The sequence below is a fragment of the Atheta coriaria genome, unplaced genomic scaffold, assembly GCF_025399875.1.
Source record: "Atheta coriaria isolate IRGN ID8LTWV9N9 unplaced genomic scaffold, Caltech_Dcor_3.1 hic_scaffold_9_pilon, whole genome shotgun sequence".
NCBI lineage: Eukaryota > Metazoa > Arthropoda > Insecta > Coleoptera > Staphylinidae > Dalotia > Dalotia coriaria.
In genome coordinates this window covers 4,945,420-4,967,397 of record NW_027045451.1, presented here as the reverse complement: position 1 = coordinate 4,967,397, position 21,978 = coordinate 4,945,420, and the positions used below count along the sequence as shown (strand labels likewise).

General features: G+C 34.6%; 2 protein-coding genes, 1 long non-coding RNA gene and 2 pseudogenes across 3 annotated transcripts; 4 read left to right on the top strand and 1 right to left on the bottom strand.

Annotated features, from left to right (window-relative positions):
* Positions 1-6,180, top strand: part of LOC135799857 (mediator of RNA polymerase II transcription subunit 6-like) — a 49,400-nt pseudogene extending 43,220 nt beyond the window's left edge.
* A 593-nt stretch (positions 6,181-6,773) lies between these two features.
* LOC135799856 (protein max-like) lies at positions 6,774-8,530 on the top strand (annotated as a pseudogene).
* A 6,574-nt stretch (positions 8,531-15,104) lies between these two features.
* Positions 15,105-16,612, top strand: LOC135799855 (ionotropic receptor 75a-like). Its single transcript, XM_065313077.1, has 3 exons — positions 15,105-15,516; positions 15,580-15,854; positions 16,330-16,612. The coding sequence occupies exons 1-3, from the start codon at positions 15,259-15,261 to the stop codon at positions 16,610-16,612; spliced, it is 816 nt and encodes a 271-aa protein (XP_065169149.1). The 5' UTR covers positions 15,105-15,258.
* A 654-nt stretch (positions 16,613-17,266) lies between these two features.
* Positions 17,267-19,093, bottom strand: LOC135799128 (uncharacterized). Its single transcript, XR_010549887.1, has 3 exons — positions 18,954-19,093; positions 17,530-18,010; positions 17,267-17,462 (listed from the first exon to the last, which is right to left on the bottom strand). It is a non-coding gene; the product is annotated as an uncharacterized lncRNA (long non-coding RNA).
* Positions 19,094-21,035: 1,942 nt separating this feature from the next.
* Positions 21,036-21,919, top strand: LOC135799854 (uncharacterized). Its single transcript, XM_065313076.1, has 3 exons — positions 21,036-21,226; positions 21,284-21,558; positions 21,616-21,919. Exons 1-3 carry the CDS (start codon positions 21,128-21,130, stop codon positions 21,917-21,919), a joined length of 678 nt encoding a protein of 225 aa, XP_065169148.1. The 5' UTR covers positions 21,036-21,127.
* The last annotated feature ends 59 nt before the right edge of the window (positions 21,920-21,978 follow it).

Here is a 21,978-nt window from a genome sequence, read left to right as displayed (position 1 = left end):
TTGCGTACTTCGTTCAGTTACGTATTGCTGTTGGCTCTAGCAGGAACAGGTTTGACTTTCCTCGCAGCAATGCTCTCTATGCCGGCAGACAAATCCACCAACAGCGATAAAGTCCAGGGATCGCATCTATGAAGGTCACAGCTTAATTTGTTTTGCTATAAACTCACAAAACTGGTACGCATTTGAGCATCAACATAATAATTTATTCATATAGATTGGATTTATCAGATCAATTTACTTCTTCTGCCATATGAGACATTTGTTATTACACAGGCAATCGCATTTATCAATCAAAATCAATCCGTTTGTTGCGGCAGTTTTCAAATCGGAAATATCGCGTAATCCCCAGTCAGGGTTTCTCGACTTTTAAACTTCATCGAAATCCCACGTTGCTTTCCGGTTTGATAATTCCATTTTTCGGCGTACGGGCCGTACATATACATCAAACCCGCGGGATACCAATAATTTACCCGCAGCGCGAAACAGTCCAAATTACATGCCCACTCGGAAATATGAATCGTATTAATATTAATGATATAATCGCTACTTTTACGCGCCAATGGCCGTAGCAACATCAGCGATTTACATTGATCAACGCCGGCGGTTTTACGTTCTTCTTCGGCAAGTCATCAGCATAAGCGAATACTTTTAAACAAAAGCATCTTCGAATTCCGACGGTGAAAAACAGATTAGGAAGCAGCACTTTTGGCAAAGTAGGCGGCGTGTTGTCACAGCACCGGATGCTATCTCCGCGTCCGCCGGGACGAGAAGAGTCGAAATGTTTTTTTGAGGACGTCAGAATGTGAATCTTATTGCGCTCGGCTGAAGGGTAATTGATTTTTTCACTGTTTCAACAAAAAATAATAACAATAGTCATATTTCTAAAAGATAGAAGCAAAAGTATGAAGTACCTCATTTTTGTTGATAAATGGCGTAAACCGAATCTCAGAAATGTCGCATTCTGAAAACAAATAGACTTGCAAGTGCCAAAAATAAGTGACTTATAAAACTAAACAACTCGTAACTGTATTCCATATGTATACTCTTCATTTTTATACGTGTTTATATTTGATAATAACATAAGAATTAGATATTAAGTAATAAAATGTCATGGAAGTGCCAGGCACGACTAAAGCGCCATGAATTAAAAGCAGCACCGGAGACATGAAAAATTAGTTTTATTGTGAAATTTTGCATATTTTGCCATTTTCAAGTACCTACGCTGTTATTATAGTATAAGCTATGCTTTATCAAATATTTTGTGTTAAGTTAAGGTCTTAAATCCAGTAATCTCACTGCCATTCATCATTTATAATAATGATTTTATATCTGTACACATTTATACACAATTTTGTACGTTTTATATTGTGATTGATGCATATTATATCTATGTTGTCTTCAATTTTAGTTTAACTACAGCCGTCGTTCTCCTTTGACTTCGTAAACTCATTTTTTAATCACTTATCGTCAACACGTTTCTTTGCGTTTTATGCTTTTCGTCTTCCCCTTGTCTTTTATCATCTCTTTTCATCTTTGTTTTTGTCTTCGGAGTTGCTATGTATGTATGTCCTGTCTTTTTCAAGTGGTCAATGGTTTATTCTTTGATGTGAATACATTTTTGCAGTGTTACATGTGTTCAATATCAATTGCATTTCCTTTGTTTATTTCTGGGTCTATAGATGGAGTTGGTTTAGATTTTTGTCTTTTCGTCGTTTGGATCTCTTTGATGCTGCTTTTCGTTTGTAGCAATCACTGGTATCATCGTCCGCATCACCATCTGGTCATGCAGTAGGATTTTCTTCTAAATTTGGTTGTGTTTCTTTTGGATGATTCTACTTCTGTATGATTGGTTTTTCGTTTTGTTTTTTCTTGCAGTTTCTAAGTCAGACAAGTCTACAGATTCATCATCGGAATTGATTTGAATTGTTCCTAATTTGTTTGCTTTCTTTTTATTCTTCTTTTCTTGGTTTTATTACTTCCTCTTCTAATTCTTCAGTTCTTCACTATTTAAATCAGAAAAGATTCCCATTGGATAATTTCCATTAGTAACACCATCGCTTTTCACTGGCGCATGTTCCTGAATTATCGCGCAATTCAGCATCCATGAGAACTTCCATCATTGATTAAATCTTCTTCATCATCTATGATCTCAAACTCTTCATCTTCTTCCAACATTTCTTCTCTGGTCTCTCAATATTTTCCTTGTGTTTCTTACTGCTTTCATGATTGGCAAGGCTTTGAGTGTTTGAATACTTTTATTACAAGCCACACAGTACAAATCATCCAACTCTTCTTCACTTTCATCTTTATCATCAAACTCCTCCAGCTAATTTTGCTTCTCTAATGTTGCTAGTTCCTCTTGAACATTGTCAAATTTACTCCATTCACTGCACTTCTTTTTTACTCTCTGCTCTTCTTTCTCTCCTTTGCTTGTGATGCTTGTTCTGCAGCTTTCAATTTATTTTCTTTTGCTTTTTGCTCTAGAAATTTCACATTTGCTTGAACTCTCTTATCTCTTTTCTTACAAATGCAACTAAATTACTTCGTCATTGCGTTCCTTCTTCTGCTTTCGCCCGCACCTTTTTATTTTCTTTTTCGATGAGTTTAATAATGCGGCACGTTCTCTTGTTTCTTTAATATCTATGGATCAGCCATACATAACTCCTTTTGTACTGTATGACATCAATAAAGCATGAAAAGGTCTAACAAACATTTCATAATCACTCTCTGCACTACCAAACATAGGAATAGTAGTAAATTCACTTTGTTATCCATATGCTCCATGTCTTCTTTAGCAATCTGTTCAAACACATTTCTATGGCTTTGTATAGAACCAAAACGTCATCATCTCCAAAGCCCTTGTAACAAGAAGATGTAAATACTGGGTGTCGTCGCAGGCACTTCATATGCTTGCTTGTACTAACTGAAACTGCTCCTTTGCTTCATCTGGATTGGAAGATTTTGTCTGGATGCCATCGCGGTGCGAGTTTCTTGTAGGCGCTCTTGATTGTCGTCTTCAGCGTCTCGTGGGTATTCAGCACCTCGTAATAGCACCGCATGTCGACCACGGGCTAGCACTAAATTCAAGAGGAAAGCTGGCGCTTGAGTACTGGGTATTGACGAGCAGCGGGAATGAAATAATATTGCGCGCGCATTCGCGAGTCAGAAATCAAAGGCAGTTATTTCGTCACGTTGTGAAATTGGCAAAGCCGCTTCGCGCGTGCAACTCTGAATCTTTACCGATTCTTGTGTGATGTGCCGGATTTAGCACGCGACATTACGTCGAGCTAGATGTAAGGGTTAGAATTTTGCAGTTTTTGATGATCCACTTTAGAAATTTTGGAATCAAATGTTGCGCAAGATGTTTGAAGTTAGACTAAATCAAACAAAGTATGAAATAATAATTTGATACTCTTTAAAATTGCTACTGTATTTTATGATAATTATGTATTTTCTATTTCTATTTCGAATTGTCTCACCACAATATTTGAAACTGGTGGTGTTAACGGAGTTGTCCATTTGTGAAATATACTTATTTACAGTTTTCATATTACGGCAGTGGTAAGATTTTGGTTTCTCTAAGAAATTGGCAAAACGATGGCGATCTCATGTACTCATCTGCATGGAAGATTTAACCATTCTTCGCTATATCGATGTCCTTCGGGTGTCTTTCTTAGAAGCAGCCAAATAATCTCTGTGACCTTAATCTCTCAGATGCGCTCATATTCAATGCATTGCACTTTGTTTCGATAGATTCCTTACGAATAGACGCGAATTTCTTCTTTGGCAGTTAAGCATTTGTTAGGGATTCACTTGCATTTTGGCTCGAGCTTTTGTCGGCGTTCGAACAAAATCCTCCTTGCGTAATTACCGCATAAGTCTTAACTTTCAATGGTATCTTTTGAGTGTCGATTTTTCCTCATCGATATTTGCATACTTTTGTTTCAAGTTGTACGCAATCTACAGCAGAATATACAGTACCCAGGTTGTGTAAGCAGGGAATTTTGGCATTTTGGCATGCCGCCATGTTTCAAAACTATCTTTAATAGCTGCTATTACTGGATAAGAGTCAGGTGGTCATTTTCTAAACCTAATACAAAACGCGCTGGTTACCAAAATGAGTTAAGATGTATTACTAAAGATTTAACGTCACATAACACGCTCGGACATTTCTTGGATGTAATGATACAGGTTTATTGTGTATAAAATACTGAATATTACGATTTGCATCGATAAAGTGCATTTATCAAGCATAGGGAACATCGGTGCATTTTGCATGCGTAAAATATAATCGATCCCCTGCTCCCGATGATAAATCAATCACATTCACATTTTCATTAATGTAATTGTGGACTGAAGCGTTGGTGTGCCATGGTTGTACTTGCTCTGGTAATTGCTTGATTATATATATTATTTTCTGAATTGTTTATCTCAGAGAAGAACGGGCCGTAACTTACAAGCACTGCTTTATTACAGTTAATTTGGCGGGTAATCAGTAAAACTGGACTGGTTGGTAGTTGATTCACCTAAAATTTAACATTTTAATAGTTTAATCTTTAATCTTTTAGATATACCTAAATAATATATAGTTTATTTATACCTGCAGCATAATTGTGATCTAGAGATTTCCTCGATAGTTCATCATGTCATCTCCAATAAATGATGAATCAAATAGTACTTGGATGGCACAGCGGATATACTTAAACGTGGTCTTTTGGTATTTCATGTAACTAAAACAAAATGTTCAGAATCAATTTTTGAAATTACTACTGTGAAATAACATATTCTATGATCTTAATGACACTTATAGATTCAATTTTGGAATTGAGAATATCTTATCTTCAAAGTGTTTTCACAAACAAATTGTGTCTAGAGCCGAGAACTCAATCTCAGGAATAACATTAATCCATTTTGCCTCGGGATTTATCAATGGTACATGAAATAATGATATGCGTGATTTATCATTGCTTTTTCTACTTAACTACCGGTATCACGGTACAACGACACAGCACCTTGGCATTCTGCAAACTTCTCTTTAACTGAATTTACAAATAATTATTTTGCAGTTTACACCCTAGGGACACAATCGCGTAATTCCACAACAATATGCATGAAAACAAACTAAAACTCTTTTGTGTCCCGTTTGTTTACAAATTTATCAACAAATGAGGTTATTGTCCACTTACTCAGCTGGATTTAGGAAGCCAGTAATTCTGGTAATGTTTTTTACAATATTTTTGTTTTATTTATATTTAATTAAAGTAAACTGGAATATCTATTCTGTTAAGATCCCTTGCATTGAAGTGGTTATATTTGCACTGTTAAATAGTAAAAAACAAAGTATTTCATAACCATACAAAGTCATGTTTTACAAATCAATAAATATCATTTTTATTTGATTGCAGTTTATCAAAAATGATGCCTGGAAGAATGAATCTTGGGACCGGAATTCGGACAACCCGCTAAGCCCCACTCTCGTAGCATGACTCTGCTTGGATCCCAGCATTAAACACCACCAATGTAATGGATTACTTCTCAGAAAGATCAAATTGCATTCTTTGATAGAGCATGCAACAATGAAATAGTTAAAATGCAGCAGTTTAAATCCCGACCAACCTACAGAACATGACTGGATTAGAATAATATTGCTTCTGCATGTGCAGGAGCCAATTTTTATATGGCTCATCGAAAACAACTTTGAACACAGTTCTCAACAAAGCTACACCAATTGCAGACTATTATATTATTGCTTTGGTGTAATTTGCAAGCCCCAGATCTTGCTAGTGTATTAAATTCACGCCTTGTAGAAATTATTTCGTTAAAATAATTCACAATTCAATTTTATAACTTTTATTTGTTTAGTTGTCGTTGTCACCATTTACAATCATCATTTTGAAGAAGCATCTAGTTTCTCGCGTTATCACCTAACAAAAGGATATTCATGGGATTTCAAAGTCACAAAGACTTAATGGTGAAAATAAGAAAGAAGAAAGCCTAGAAGAACCAGGTTCGCTTTGTTTCAAAGACAACGCGCGTTGATATTAGCTTCATACATTGGAATTAAGCAAAAAGTTCCCTCTGCCGACGCCATCTAAATCAAAAGCGCAGGCGCAGCAACAAGGCACTGGTTCACAGCAGGCCGCGACACCTGGAGTGCTGCTCCTGGCACAACACAAGTAAAAATCCCGGGAACAACAAGAAAATGGAAATGTATCCGATGGAAAGATATGAAAAAACGCACAGGTTAAGACGAGAAAAATCAAACCATACGAAAAGAAGCGAATTAATTGAATGGTATTTGGCAGATCGATTTAAGGCATTACTTATTTATAATAACGTGTGATCAATATTGAATTACTGTTTGAGCATAATCGTGTTCACCCCTCACGTTTATAAACGAGCGCGTGCGACTACAAGTGTGTACGATTATAATAATCGTTCACAGCTTGTCAGCGGCTGAATTGATTGCAACGCAAACCAGTCATGACGTTACAAATCTATAAATAGAAGAAACGCGTGTATACAGTCGTTGACGGCATTTGGGACACGCGGATTACACCCCTGTTGACTTGCAATTGATATTAGATTAATATTGTGGTATTTATGGCTACATTACAATGTTTCAAAATTTCCGTTTTGGATTCAATGTGCAAGAACAAGATCGTGCAACTCAAACAAAGAACATCGTTCCTCGACGGCGTTGGTCGTAATATTCGGAATCAATGCGAGAGCTCAGTTGCACGCAAGTTGGTTGCATTTGTTGTCTCTTTGTAATGCACGTAATCTACACTGGCGATCAGGACAACAGCAGTTGTGCGCATGCGCAGCAAGTCACGAGCACGTTGTAGCGTGACTTGGTCACACTTCAGCACTGCTACTCATTCTCACGTATTTTGGCTGCACTTCGGTTATTGTGATTAGTGAAACTGTAAGGCGCATTGCATTGGTCGGGCATACAAATGCGTACATAGCAGCATTACTGCGTGCGGATATTATCATATCGCGCTCGTTACTTTTCGTCGTCGAGCGCATACCACGGGTGAATAATTTCGCGTCGCGCTTATCGCGATCTAGTCGAAGTGTACGTCGCCCGCTGGAAAAACATTTGAATACCACTTGGTTGATCCGTCACGCCTGTGGGCTACGCAAACCAACGAAGACGGTAAACCGTACAATCCTGCAACAGACGGGCGTGCACGACATCCTGGACGCGATGACGATGATGATCGGGACATCGATGTTGACAGTGTAAGTGCATAGCTTCACAATGCTTATTCGCTTTTTCTTCTTCCGTAACGATTAGTAATTAGAGATCGCCTTTTTGCTTTGAGCGCTTTTCGTATTATTTTCAACTTGTTGAATTTCAATATTCTACGAATGAACAGGATGGGGAAGATTCTGATTCAAGGCAGTTACGGCAAGGTGGAGGCAACCAATATTCACAGGTGTGTATCGAGTGCTGCTCATTTGGTTTGCCTGCACTTCCACGTCTAACGCACCTAATTGCCGTCATTTCTGTGGTCTTTGCGGGCGGATAAGCGGGCCATCACAACGCGCTGGAGAGGAAGCGAAGGGATCACATCAAGGACAGTTTTGGTAGCCCACAAGAGATTCCGTGCCGCTCTCAATGGTGAAAAAGTAAGTGTACGTCACATTTTTGATACATCTTACAAACTTACATTTTAAATAATTTGTTGACTTTTTTTCCATGTGGAGCCCATGGCGATTGTTATATTTATTCTATTCAAACAATTATGATTTCTAATATGGTTTGTTTTGTATTAATTTGAGTGTAGAATTAATTAGTAATCAGGTTGTTTGCTTTATTTCCCAATATATTCGATGACAAAGCAAATTTATTGTCAATATATTGAAAAAGTCTTTAGAAATCCGTGTTTGTGGATTTGTTAACCAATAATGCAATATCCCGCATGATAACAGTAGATTTTTAAGGTAATAGTAACCGCGGGATTATTGTAATGACTAACTGTAGAAACAAGTCAGGTATACCGCATTTGATTGACATTTGTAATTTATATTGGATGTTATTTTAGGCGAGTCGCGCACAAATTCTGAAAAAGGCCGCTGAATACATTCAGCACATGCAGGCTGCGTAACTCCGGCCACCAGCAGGACATCGAAGACCCTACGAGGCAGAATATTCTACTAGAGTCGCAGATGCGCAAGTTAGAAAAGGCCAAATCGACGGGAACTTTCATCGATGGCGACCTTAAGAACGAAGTACGCAGAATCGGAGTCGGACACGTCCGACGTGGAGGACTCAACCAATCAAGCAGGCGAAGAAGATGAATTGCTTATCACTAGCCGAACGGCGGCAATGTGCTGCAGCCAGACGCAACCGGTACTCTGCGAGGCGTTCGGGAGTATTTGCGGGTTGCGTCCTACGTCAACCGCTACCTGCGTCACTAATCTACAAACAAACGGTATCATGGCTGCGGAATGCTGCAATTACCAACTTACTCAACGATTACTGTGTCGTGCAATGAGCGGTATTTCACCACGTAACTAGGTAAACAAATGAAACAAAAAGTTAAACGAGCAAAGTGCAAATACTTCATCGGCTACTCTTCGTATTGCGCGGGCGACGAGTCACAATGATGTTGAATAAAAATTTTGTTTAGTCAAAATTGATTTTTAAAGTATGATCGGAATAGAAATATATATTTATCTGTTTGTTGTTTTGGTTTGACGATGACAACGGCTGCTGAAATTCAACGCGCAAAAAGACTTTAAGTTATTTAGGTAAATCATGTAAATGTTACGTTTCATTTTCTGTATCTCTCTCGTATCTCGTCAAAACACTTACTTTTTGTTATGTGTATGGCGTGTAAGCATGGTTGAAGTGTAATAAATTATACAAGTTTAATGTCTTGTTGCCGTAGATTTTGCTGGATTATAGTGAACCGGTGAACTGATTGATTTCGCACGGATTTTCACTGTTGCACAACCATTTAGCAGGTCTTTTATTTGAGATTAACATTATCTTCGGACCTGGAGTTAATAATTTGTGATTACCGGTTTAATTTTAATTTTGCTTTTGTGTATTTCTTACTTGTTGTAGATTATTAATACTATTCGTTGTCAGTTTATATGCCAAAACTCTGATTCTTTTTGTTGTTGTAAGGCAGTTTCAACTGAAATGCGGACGGATCCGCACTGATAAAACTGGAAAAATGGCCCATGGTAGGTTGGCTGTTTATAGAATTCATCAGCATCGGGTGATTATTATTGTGGAATCTGCGTGGAAATGTGTGAACGCTGTGGTCCACCGTACATATCAGAACGATGTTCAGTCTATCATCCAACTGCACCGTATTCTAAGTCCTGAAAATGTATATTTTTAAATTATCTTCTCTGTTGTTATGCAATTTACATCGAAGATGTCATCAGCGTAACGTTCAGCTCGAGACCATGATCCTAGTTCGACAGATGGAAATTGTAAGAAACCTATGGATGAAGGTAAAATTGTTACTTTGGAAAGTTTGTATTGTAAAATTATTCACCATTTTGTTGCCTCGGTGCCTATGATAAACAAATTCTTTTTTCGGTGTTTTTGCGAAGTTTAAAAAGCACGGTGTTTTGTTGCGTACCGGTGCACCAACGCGCCATCTACGTAAGAAAGGGCTTGGTCGTCACGGAAAAACTAAAAAGTTGTTAAATGATCAAAAAGGGACAAAATATGACTAAAATACGCTTATTGTTGGTAGTTGTCATTTTGGAACATTAAAAACTCTTCAAATTAAGTTCTAAACTCAAACTTTGACAAGATGATGAAAAAATTAGTGAATTTCTATACATTACCTTAGTTAAGCATGGTAAAATATCTTCACGATCATCATGAATGATAATTTTGGTAGCGTTGAATTGCTGGAAACTTCGTATCATTGGGTCCCAGGTTTTTACGCACTTATCTTGCCTAAAGCATAGACTTATGTGGCAAATTTTGTTGCCTAAATAACGAGTTACATACAACATCTGCCATGAACCATCACTAGAATAGGTAACGGAAGGGCCAAAAGCAAATTCCATGGTTCATTTCAGTAATGTACCCCAAACATTTACCAGCTTCTGAATGCCCTATCTAAAAACTTGATATAATGATCAGCATGAGTTTGATAGTACTTGTGTTTCAAAACACACCCATAAATGCGTAGTTATCATTTGATTTCATCCAAAATGGACACGTCCATGGAGATGCAATGATATTTAATTGTGGATTCAGTTCTAAAAGCTGCGAAAGAACAGGAATCTATAAATAATTGTTTAAAGTAATATTTTATTTGATTAAATTGTTTTACTTGCTTTTAACTTGTAATCTTCTTCTTTTAATGCAAAATGTTCCAGTTTATTATCATCTACAACCTCTGCGTAACTATAAGGCCCTCTTGAAAAATCAGTCGCACCCATTGGTATTCGTCCCATACTATATTCAGTCCAGTAGGAGAATAGTAACTTTCAATTAACCGAGTTTTAGCATCTTCGCTTAGTTTTGTATGTTTAATCGCAAAGATCGGTTATACTACCTCCAGGCTTAATATTTCATCTTTCAAGTTTAAAAATCTTACACGTCTATTGTGATATTTGTTTGGGAACAAACGGTTTGTTGTTGAGGAAAAAGTGGCCATTTTGTCGTAAAACCGCAATCGGAAGATGTTGACGTATATAAATGAAATTTTCCTTTTGATATTGGTGTAATTTGAGGTATTTGTCGCAATATGTAACGTGCATCTGCAAACGATGCTGTCGGAGTCAAAAACGCATCGCGATACATTTCCCATGACTAGCAATAAACACAGCGATAAATAACTTAGTGAACAATAATAAATAACAGCTTTATGAAATCTTCGTGACTTACCTGATGGTATATATCAAAATAATAGTATTAAAAATATATACAAAATTTCATTTTAAACATATTTTGTTCATTTGAAACTTAATTCTTGTTCTATTGGTCACTTTTACTTTATATTTCAAAATTGTTTGTTCAACGGTGCACTTTTGAAATTCACATCACATATTACCATTAATAACGCAATAGTAACTTAGTCATTAGTTAAATAATTAAAAACATTTGCAAAATCATTAACAATCGAAATAACCATCAAGGTGATGCTCAGAGCAGAAATGCCCAACATTCAATATGTATTCGCAAGGTACTTGTAATGTTGATAAGTACACTTAAGTTAAGATGACGGACGTAAATGTTTCGTTGTGTATGAACTGTATATATTGCCAGATTAAACGCACACTTTACTGCAAGCACTTTTAACTGATGATGGTCGTTAGCATACACTGTAATGTGCAAAATATGCACATGGCGAAAAAATCGTGGAGCAATTCATCTTCCTGCTTTTCGGCGGTCACGACGTGTGGGTTTTAATACCCTGCGGAAAGAATACCGAAATGCCACAAACAATTGAAACCAGTTGCTGGTGATTTGACTGCGATTAAATTTCATCGCATGAAGCGCGGTGTTGTTGAATAGAAACTTTGCTGCACATTGATGGCATTTCGTGGTTATAGAAAACGTTTAAGTTGTGTTATGCGTTGAATTATATTGCGTGATAGAGGTATGAACATAGCGACCTAGTACATACTTTGTATACAATATTGATAACGAAGAAGAAATATATTTGATTTTTACTAGAAAAGGAAGTTAACAAACTTTGTAAAATAGATAATTAGGGTTTTTGGCGTCGAAACCATGATAGGACATATAAAATCATTAAAAATATTTATTTGGTATAATTTATATTAAAAAATCTTAAAAAAGAAATATTTTTATTGAAAGTTTGCAAAGTATTCTGCATACTGCGATTAATATTACCTGTTGTTTGGGCTTAAACTTCCGCATATCATAATATCACATATCACAATTTCATTAACTATGCAAACACATTCATCAAATTATAACCAATTTGCTTATATCTCGCTTTCTGTGGCATTAGTCCTCTGGTCACTATCAAAAATGAGCACACATCAAAACTTTTGCTTCTTTTCTGAGAAGCAATGGCTCCGTTAGTTGTTAATATTTCACACTACAATACAAAAACCAATTATTTGAGTACCGTCAATATAAATTCGTGTTTCTCTTAATACTTTTAGGTCTACTTGCAGTAATCAAAAACAAGTAGCAAAAGCATATATACCATCTTCCATGTTCTGTGTATGAAATTTTTTGGAGAAGTTTTAATATTTTAGTAATGCTTAATCACATTTAACAAACACTCCGCAGAAGACCCAACAACTAAGCAAGTTATTTCAATACATGGAGAAACTTCGGACTATGATCAAAAGAGCAAGATTCTCACATGAAATGTTTCATATTTATTTTGGTTTACCTTTTCTGTTTTAGGAGGTATTTGGACTGCTCTGGTTTTGATTCGGAATGAATCTCCGTCAATCGTCTTTCAACGAGATTATTGGAAGTTTATATGGTGTACTACATGAACTGTGGTGGTATGGCGAAATGTCCTTTGCATCAAATGAAACGCCAACTTGGAAGGACTAAACACACAGTTAAAAGGTATTGATTTACATCAGAGTGGTACCAATGAAAGATATGATTTACTGGATCAATTGACTACACATCATAATATTATTTTTGAACTGGGTTGATGTTTATAATCAACTTTTGGATGTCCAATTTTTAGTTAAAGTGTTTGAATCTTATCCGTTTTGGCGGTTTGGACATTTTGTTTAAGCAAGTACATGGTTTCTCAGTTCTACGATGGATCACACAGCTTTTAATGATGCATATTATGAATATCTATATAGTTGTAAGATAATATTTTGGTCCACAAAATATCATTATTGTTCTAACATTCGAATAAAATTATTTTTTAGGCTCAGGTTTTATCACTGCAAATATTTGCGAGACGTTGTAATGAAGGGCGTAAAACGGTGTGTATTGCAAGCGAATTTAATGTGGATGCAACTCTAATTTTATAACAAAGAAGTTGAATTTCTTGTGGGGAACAGAGGTGACCGATGCCCAAGTTTTCAGCATGGGGATTTTTGATGTGAATCATGCGTTGATTTTACATTTTAAATTTGACCATGTTATTGACATTATGTTATCGTTATTATTCGAACACATCAAGCTTAGGAAGACGTTGAGGTTAAGGATAATATACATGTTTTTTTTGTAGGTATGTGACATTCATGCTGACAATTAATTTTTATTTCTATACATTAGTTAGAATATAATATTATCTAACGTATATATAATTAATGGGAAATACATTTTCTTGCATATGACCTAAATACTAAAGTAATGTAAACAAATAGATAAATCTTTTATCATTCAGCAATAAAAAAACATTCTACGTCATATAAAGCTCATGTTTATCAATACAAACAAAATAGAAAAAACTGTCTATCGTAAACCACACTTAAAATCACAGCAATTCAACCCCAGCCTTTAATGATTCAATTATATTTTGATTATGATAACCATCACATGAATTGTACGACAAATTCAATATAAAATTACGCCTACACGTTTTTTTACGTTTACCTTGTAATGCAACTACGTAGTTTAATCACAATCCATGGGGTTGCATCATTTATCGTTTCTAATTTATCTAATAGGATAGACAATCAGAAAAAAAAAAACTGGTAAGTGTCAATCAAATTCGGCTGTATTTTGTTATTTACCCATAATTTCCAAAAACATTGTTAAACTACTCTATCTGTAGATTTGATCGGTAATATTACTGTCACTCAATGAACTAAATTTAAAATTCCAGGCCAGTATATATAAACGCAGGAAGTACGCCTGGAAGTATTATTCAAGTAGTTAATCGTAATTCAATGCGTTTGATAATTCAATATTATTATTTTTCACTTTTGTGTTTTCATTGAATCGAATCTAATTAAACGGTATTATCAATTCGAAAATGTGGTATTTGGAATATATTTCATTGTTTTTAATAAAGAAGGTAACAAATATTATTAATATTACTTTTATAATTTATTAATTAAATATGATAATTTTAGATGAAGTTGATTTTGTAAAAATTTCACCACGGATTTTAATTCGTTCATTTAGCATTAACAAATAACAATTTTAAGTCCGATGTGATGTTTATAAAACAAAATGTTAGATTAGGTTTCTGGTTGGATGCAATAGAATTGCCCATACACAAATATATTGGAACAGGTTCAATTTTAATTTATATTTTACGTAATATAAAAAATAATAATTTTTGATTCTGTTTGCAGTTCAGCAGATTGCAAATGTTTAAAGGCGCGATACATTTTTCATATTTGTGAAAGACTTTAATCTGATCAATCAGCGTTTGAAAATGTAATCTTGACCGTCAATAGTAACTTAATAATTATTGTGGAAAATTATACTGTTTACGACGTTTATAATCCATCGACATTACATGGTGGACAGTTAATTACCACGTCTTTTAGACATTGGCAATTGGAAACGCGCAAAATTTGAGAAATATACGAAATTTCAGCATTTGTATTGGATGCGCCGAAATATGACCGGAATTGTCTTTCAAACAATGGTTGTGGTAAGAAAAATGCTTTGTTTTCTGAATATAAAATTTTTCTGGTAAATTTCTAATTGGTTCATTATGACCTTGATGCTTTAAATTTGAATTAAACACTAAATCTTTGAAATACCTTTTAGTAGCTCTTGGTTTGAATTTATGTTAAATTTAAATGGCTGTAACAACTTTATTTTCAGATTACCAAAACCCCATGAAGGCGATCTTGTAGAATATCTACAATTTAACGATGACGTCGTGAAGTAAACAGTTTCAATCGTTTCCACGCTGTTTTTAATGTATCACACGAGATTGTACGATTATCGGTTAAATATGTCCGTAACTGCTTGTCATGGGGTTTACAAACGGCCAATGGATTGTTTGATGGAATGGTTCGTGCTGTAAATTACGTCAGATTGATTTTGGAACATCGCCATTGTTCGTCAAAGAACGAAAGATGGCCTGATGGCAAATTATGGTCGTCGAACATGGAAATTAAAGTAATATTAAAAATAAAACAACGTAAATACTAATTTAAATATTTTCAGATCCGCATTTCTATTTCGTACTCCAAAACGTCCAGCATCTTTTGAAGTGTTTTACGTCCATTGGACGAACGTGTGTGGACTTTAACAGTAGTCGCCTGCATTGTCATCATTCTACTACTAAAACTAAGTTTAAAAATTGAATACTCTAAATTTGATCACGTCGAGGATACATTTGAACCATCATGGAGTCATATTGCTCTTTTACATTGGGAGCATTATGTCAGCAAGGATGTGCATTCAGTCCGAATGGAATCAGCAGTCGTATTTCTTTCATCTTTATTTTTATCTTCACAGTGTTACTATATCAGTATTATTCTGCTAGTATAGTCTCGATCTTAATCATGACTCCAGCGAGATTTATTAAAACACTTCGGGATCTGGCTTACAGTACATTGATACTTGGATGTGAAGATGTTTTATACAATCGTGATTATATCAACGTAAAATATTTTAGTGGAAACATACACAAAATTAAATAACGATTAAATAATATTTTATTACAGAAATTGGTAAATGATACAGTCGTTAATCGATTGTCAAAGAAAAGTCCCTATGGCACCGACGCAAGTTTTTATGTTGAACCGGAAGTTGGCCTTCCAAAAGTGGCAGCTGGTGGATACGCTTATCATGTTGAGCTGGCCACAGCATATCCGATTATATCAAAAACATTTGATGAGGATGCAATTTGTAGTTTGGATGAAATTCAATTGTTTCAACTGCAGCAAATGCATCAGCCACTACAGAAAGGTTCAGAGTTTCGTGAGATGTTAGATTATGTGTATGTATTTTCCATATTCTTTTATTTTAAACTAGCTGTTGCCCGCGACTTCGTTCCGGCAGTGTTTAATAAAAATGTAATTCGTTTTTACTCTCTTGTTCTAGACATACTCGTAGTAAGAGTCAATTCTATCAATAAGATTAGCAATTTTAATTTAAAGAAATTAATTATATAAAGTTTTGTCAATAATGCACTTCAGCGCGCCATCTCGAATTCAACTATTTAACTATAACTATGATTGAATCTCAATGTCAAATTTTATTCTATAGAAAAGAGCTGTTTTGAGGATTTTCCCGGCAATTATTCGAAATTTTCTCACCTTTTAAACCTTCCCTAGACCTCCACGAATAGTTCAAGACCAAGATAAGATAAATCCGTTCAGCCGTTCTCGAGTTTTAGCGAGGCTAACGAACAGCAATTCATTTTTATATATGTAGATTAAGTAATACAATAATAACATGTGTTTTAATTTTAGTTTGCATAGAATTGATGAGAGTGGATTGATGTATCGGCAGTTAAAGCATTGGCACGCTAAGAAACCGGAATGTATCAGATCTCGACCGGCAACTTCATCAGTGAGCATTGAAGAGTTCTATCCGGCGTTGAGTATGTTGTTGTTGGGAATATTATTCAGCGTGTTTGTTTTTATCGTGGAGCATATTATGCACGTGCATCAAATGAAGCAGCAGGAACAAATGATGATTCAGGATTTGAGGATTGATAAGAAGCATGGTTTAATTACACGCGTACGACATTAATTATTAAATAAAGTATCACTAAATTAGTTGTTGTTTCTGCAAACTATTACATGTAATAAATATATAGATGAATGTTACACGTTAACGCCGGCAGCAATTTTGTTTTATTGAACTTTTTCTTTATTTTTTCTATGCACGCCACTGCTTTGTTGTTAATTGTTGCCATGGTGTTGCAATAGAAGAAAACGGCAGACGCAAAAAGGAATAAATGCATCAGTTATAAACGAATTAATATCAAAAAGCTATAATTTGAATCGCTATTAGTCAGAAACGCAATATCTTAATATTTTTTAAATTTATGGGTTTGTCTTTATTATGTGACAAGGCGTAGAACCAGTGGTATCCTGAATTGCTAAAAATTCAGGATCTACCCTTGGTAAACGCCGAGAGTATACAAACCTACATATAATTTAATTGTAATTTTAATAGTAATTTTTAAATGTAATTTTCCAGGTCATCACTAACTTTTTCATTAATTCGCTTTTGCCCAAAACAGGGCCAAATCAACGGTACCAATATTTAAAAATGTTTTGTATGCTGTGACGTTCATTTCGATATTATTCAGTGATATAGATAATATTACCAATTTTATCACTAAACAATGCAAAGCATTTTATACATTACGCACGTTCTTAGTAAAAATAACAACATACATATTTTCAATTCATTTATTGTCACTTTTGATGTAATATATCAATGTTGTTATTTTCTACGATTTTTTCCTTTGCTTACTTTGAATTTCTTGGAATACACCGTGAACAGCTTGTACAAGTCGCTTCAACTTGATCCATTCCTAAACTTGCGCAATGTTCCTTACTCCAGTACGCAAAACAATTAATGCACACTTGATCTAATTAACACACAAAATATACATTAATATATTTCATACCGTCAAATTCGTACAGATAATAATTTACCGGTTGATGCAGTGGCTGCGTCACAACAATTAGATTGAAAACCCAGCATCACAATAAATGCGACGAGAATAACAAACGTACTACACTTCATATTTAATGAGTTAAATTATTATGTTATACAATTAATCTTAAATAAAACCAGCTGAATGGTTTGGGCTTTAGTGAGTAATGTCAGACTATACAAGGACGTCGCGTTTATATAAACAAGTTCATATTACAAATCCCCACTTTAACAACGTTAATAATACAATAAAAAAGTTTTTGTGAGTCATGAATAATTTATAATAATAAACCGCAGATTACGTTTTGTTGTTGTTGAATTTGTACATGTAGTACATATTTGGTTTAATTTAATTCTTTCTCGGAATACAGTTGGAGCACTCGTAACATGAACCTGGAAATTGATCCATGTTTTGTTCATCACACAACTCCTTTGACCAATATATTGCGCAGTTAATGCATGGTTCAGCACTAGGAGGCTCTAAAATGGTGTTAAATAGATAATTACAGTAGAATCTTGATAACTCGAATGTCAAGGGAAACCAAAAAAAATTCGAGATAGCAAGTTTTCGACTTAACAAGAATTTCGAGATATGAAGATTTAACTCATCAAATTTCGACATAAAAAGGCACAATTTCATAGAACATTTATTACGACAAATTACATTAGGTAACATAAAATGAGAGTCAAGTACATAAATATAATGAATGAACTTACACTCTATGTTTTAAATAATTAATAAAAAATCTGTTATCTTCGTTTGAATCAAGCCATTTACAGATTTTTTATCAATTATTTTTTCTAGTTCATATAGTGAACCGAATATATGATACTCGATATCATTACATCTTTCAATGTAAGTTCGTAGTGTATCAATTGCTGTATTGTACTCATGTTGTTGCTTGTTAACAGCCAAACAAATATGTACTGACTGAGCCAAGTAACCAAAAGTGACCAAAATGAAGAAACATAACATCTGTGTTTCTTAGAAATTAGAAAGTTTATTGAATGAATTCATTCCTTGCACGTGTGCAAAACAAAAACAATAGATAAGAGGCCCCGAGCCCCGAACATTGCTTTTTGATTTTATTGCCACGAGTTTTAAGCTACGGGAATCCCGAGTTTTGAGCTCCGGGAATCTCGAGTAAGAAATCATAAAATTTTATGAACTTCGACTTACTGAGGTAGTATTTGCAGTTCGAGTTACTGAGTATTAAAATGTACGAGTAATGCCTCACAGGGAAATAACTTATTGTTCGAGTTACTGAGTCTAAAAAATTCGAGTTACTGCGTCGTTCGGGGTTCAGCGGAAGGGAATAGCATATCGTTTCGAGTTACTGAGGATTACGACTTAACAAGGTTCGAGTTATCAAGGTTCTACTGTATTTAAATTTAGATTACTGTAGGATGATAATACAATTACCTGGGCTTAAAATTGGTAATATCGACTCGGCTACTACATATTCTTTAGAATTATAAGTCAAAATTGTGAAAAATACAAGCAATATAAAATTCATGTTTGAATTGTTTTGATGAATTGATCTTGTTGGATGACTGCGGTGGATTTTATTGGTAAATCCCGTATTGCGTCATTTTAGCAGACATTAATTATTCTCAGCTCCCACCTTTGGCAATACAAACTGTATTTTCAACATTGTTTATAGTTTTATACACATTATTTTAATTAAATATTAGTCATGTCTAAGAAATGAGTGGTTTAGGTAAACCGCAACAATTCGACAATAAAATCTTCGGAAATTATGTAATTTTTCCGTAATCATAATCAAATTGACAACGGTGACCTGAAACCATCCCTCAAACACATTAATCTTCTAAATTGTGATAAAGTAAAACAACTTTCTTTATATCTTAGACAAATAAAACCGAACGAAAATATGGTTAGAATCTTAATAATAATAAATTATTATATCACAAAATTATGTTTGATAAATAAAAGGGAATTATTTATATACTGTATACATAAAATACCTTTGAAGTTAAACTTCACAACTTCACCACATAATTTCTCACTTATGATAAGTACCTATAGCATAATAAGTGAATTCTCAGATATATAAAAGAAAGAATTACTTTATTCTTGTTACTTATTAGGTATTTTTGTACACGAAATCATGTGCTCCATTCTACTTTTCCTCTCTTTAATGATATTTTATACAATTGTGTCTTCATTGGAGTCTGAAATAATTAAACAATATTATCAGTACGAACATGTAAAATATTTAAATATTTTTCATTGTTTTAATCGAAGAGGTAACAAATTAATACAATTACATCTATCAAATAATAAATTATTTATTATTTCAGACAAAATTGACTTTCTCAGGAACTACACGACTGATTTTACAATCAGATCGTTTAATATGAACGAATCTTTAAACATAACAAAAGACGATATTTATTTAAAGCGAAATATTAAATTAGGCATATGGATGGATGCAATAAATTGTCCATACACAGACGCAATAAACCAGGTTATCATACTGTTATTCATAAAATATTTGTAATAATTGTTTTATTTTGTAGTTAAGTAATGTACAATCGTTCAAAGGAATCCATTACTTCTTAATCTTCATGAAAGACGTCAGCCTCATAGAACCAGTATTCAAAAATGTGATTTTAACAGTTAACAGCAACTTAAAAATACTCATGGAAGACTACACAGTTTACGATGTTTACAATCCATCAACGTTACATGGCGCACAATTGACTTATTCACCTTTCAAACACTGGAAACCCGAAAGGCGTATTTTTGTAAAAGATACGAAACATGAGCATATGTACTGGGTACGCCGGAATATGTCTGGGATATTATTTAAAGCAATGGTCGTGGTATGACAAATATTACTTCGAAAACGCACAAATTACAACATATATAATAATTTTCAGTTACCACAACCATATCCTGGAGCACTTGAAACATACCTCAATGACGATAGGCATCGTGAAGTAAATATATTGAATCGATTTCATACTGTTTTGATGTATCACGCACAGGACTATTACTATTATGACCTGAATATAACAAGGACAAAATCTTGGGGTTACTTATACAACGGTACCTTTGATGGTTTGGTACGCGCATTGGAAATTCGTCAAGTTGATTTCGGTGCATCGCCATTGTTTGTTAAGAATGAAAGATGGCCAGCAGTTGATTACGGACGTCGCACATGGACTTTAAAGTTAGATTTATGTTGAATTATTAAACTTATGTTTAATTTCACGCTTTGTTTCCAGATCAGCGTTTTATTCCGGGCACCAAAACGTCCCGCAACTTTTGAGGTGTTTCTACGTCCATTACACAAGAGAGTTTGGTATCTTACTGCTATAGCAAGCGTAATCATTGTTATTTTCCTAAAAATTAGCTTAAAAGCAGAAATTGCTAAGTTTAAACATGAAGAGGGAACTTTTGAACCATCATGGAGTCATATTGCTCTCTTTACTCTCGGTGCCATATGTCAACAAGGATGTGCCACCAGTCCGAATGGAATTAGCAGTCGGATTTCTTTCATTTTTATTTTTATCTTCACAGTGTTACTGTATCAGTATTATTCTGCTAGTATAGTCTCGATATTAATCATGGCTCCAGCGAGATTCATTAAAACTCTGCAAGATTTAGCAGCAAGTTCAATGGTTCTTGCAAGTGAAGATGTTTTGTACCATCGAGATTACTTTAATGTGAAGTATATCACTAAAATATAAACAAATCATATAACAATGTGTTTATTTTTGCAGAAACTAGAAAATGATTCAATTGTTGGTCGTCTACACAAGAAGAATCCTTCTGGTGGCTATGCACAATTCTACGTTGAACCGGAAATTGCGCTACCAAAAGTAGCAGCTGGTGGATTCGCATATCATGTTGAGCTTGCCACAGCCTATCCAATTATGTCTAAGATTTTTGACGAGGATACTCTTTGTAATCTGGATCAAATTGAATTGTATCATTTACAACAAATGCATCAACCATTACAGAAAGGTTCAGAATTTCGTGAAATGCTTGATTATATGTACGTATTATAAATTTTTATCACTATATGTTAGTTGTTGATTGTATTAATTTGCAGTTTACACAAAATGGATGAGTATGGCGTTCTGCATCGACAATTGAAGCATTGGCACACAAAAAGGCCACAGTGTATTCGTTCACGTCCCGCTACCATGTCAGTAACCATTGACGAATTCTACCCTGCACTGAGTTTGCTTTTCGGGGGAATAGTATTCAGTCTAATAGTTTTAATCTTAGAGAATGTAGTACATCTGCGCCAGATTAAAGTGGAGGAAGAAAAAATGAGAAAAATGCTTCGGACTAACAAAAACTATGGAATGATTAAACGCGTCACGCCACTGATCAAAAATGGCGACTCTTAAAAATGATCAACAACAGTTTGCAAGAAAAAGAAAAATCATAGTTTGCAGGATCACTTTTT

What these genes read in the sequence shown, in the direction of transcription:
- LOC135799855 (XM_065313077.1), top strand. Translation starts at nt 15,259, where the DNA reads ATGGAGTCATATTGCTCTTTTACATTGGGAGCATTATGTCAGCAAGGA. An exon ending in ACAATCGTGATTATATCAAC is followed by an intron (nt 15,517 to 15,579) that starts GTAAAATATTTT and finishes ATTTTATTACAG; the next exon opens with AAATTGGTAAATGATACAGT. An exon ending in CGTGAGATGTTAGATTATGT is followed by an intron (nt 15,855 to 16,329) that starts GTATGTATTTTC and finishes TTTTAATTTTAG; the next exon opens with TTTGCATAGAATTGATGAGA.
- LOC135799854 (XM_065313076.1), top strand. Translation starts at nt 21,128, where the DNA reads ATGGCTCCAGCGAGATTCATTAAAACTCTGCAAGATTTAGCAGCAAGT. An exon ending in ACCATCGAGATTACTTTAAT is followed by an intron (nt 21,227 to 21,283) that starts GTGAAGTATATC and finishes TTATTTTTGCAG; the next exon opens with AAACTAGAAAATGATTCAAT. An exon ending in CGTGAAATGCTTGATTATAT is followed by an intron (nt 21,559 to 21,615) that starts GTACGTATTATA and finishes ATTAATTTGCAG; the next exon opens with TTTACACAAAATGGATGAGT.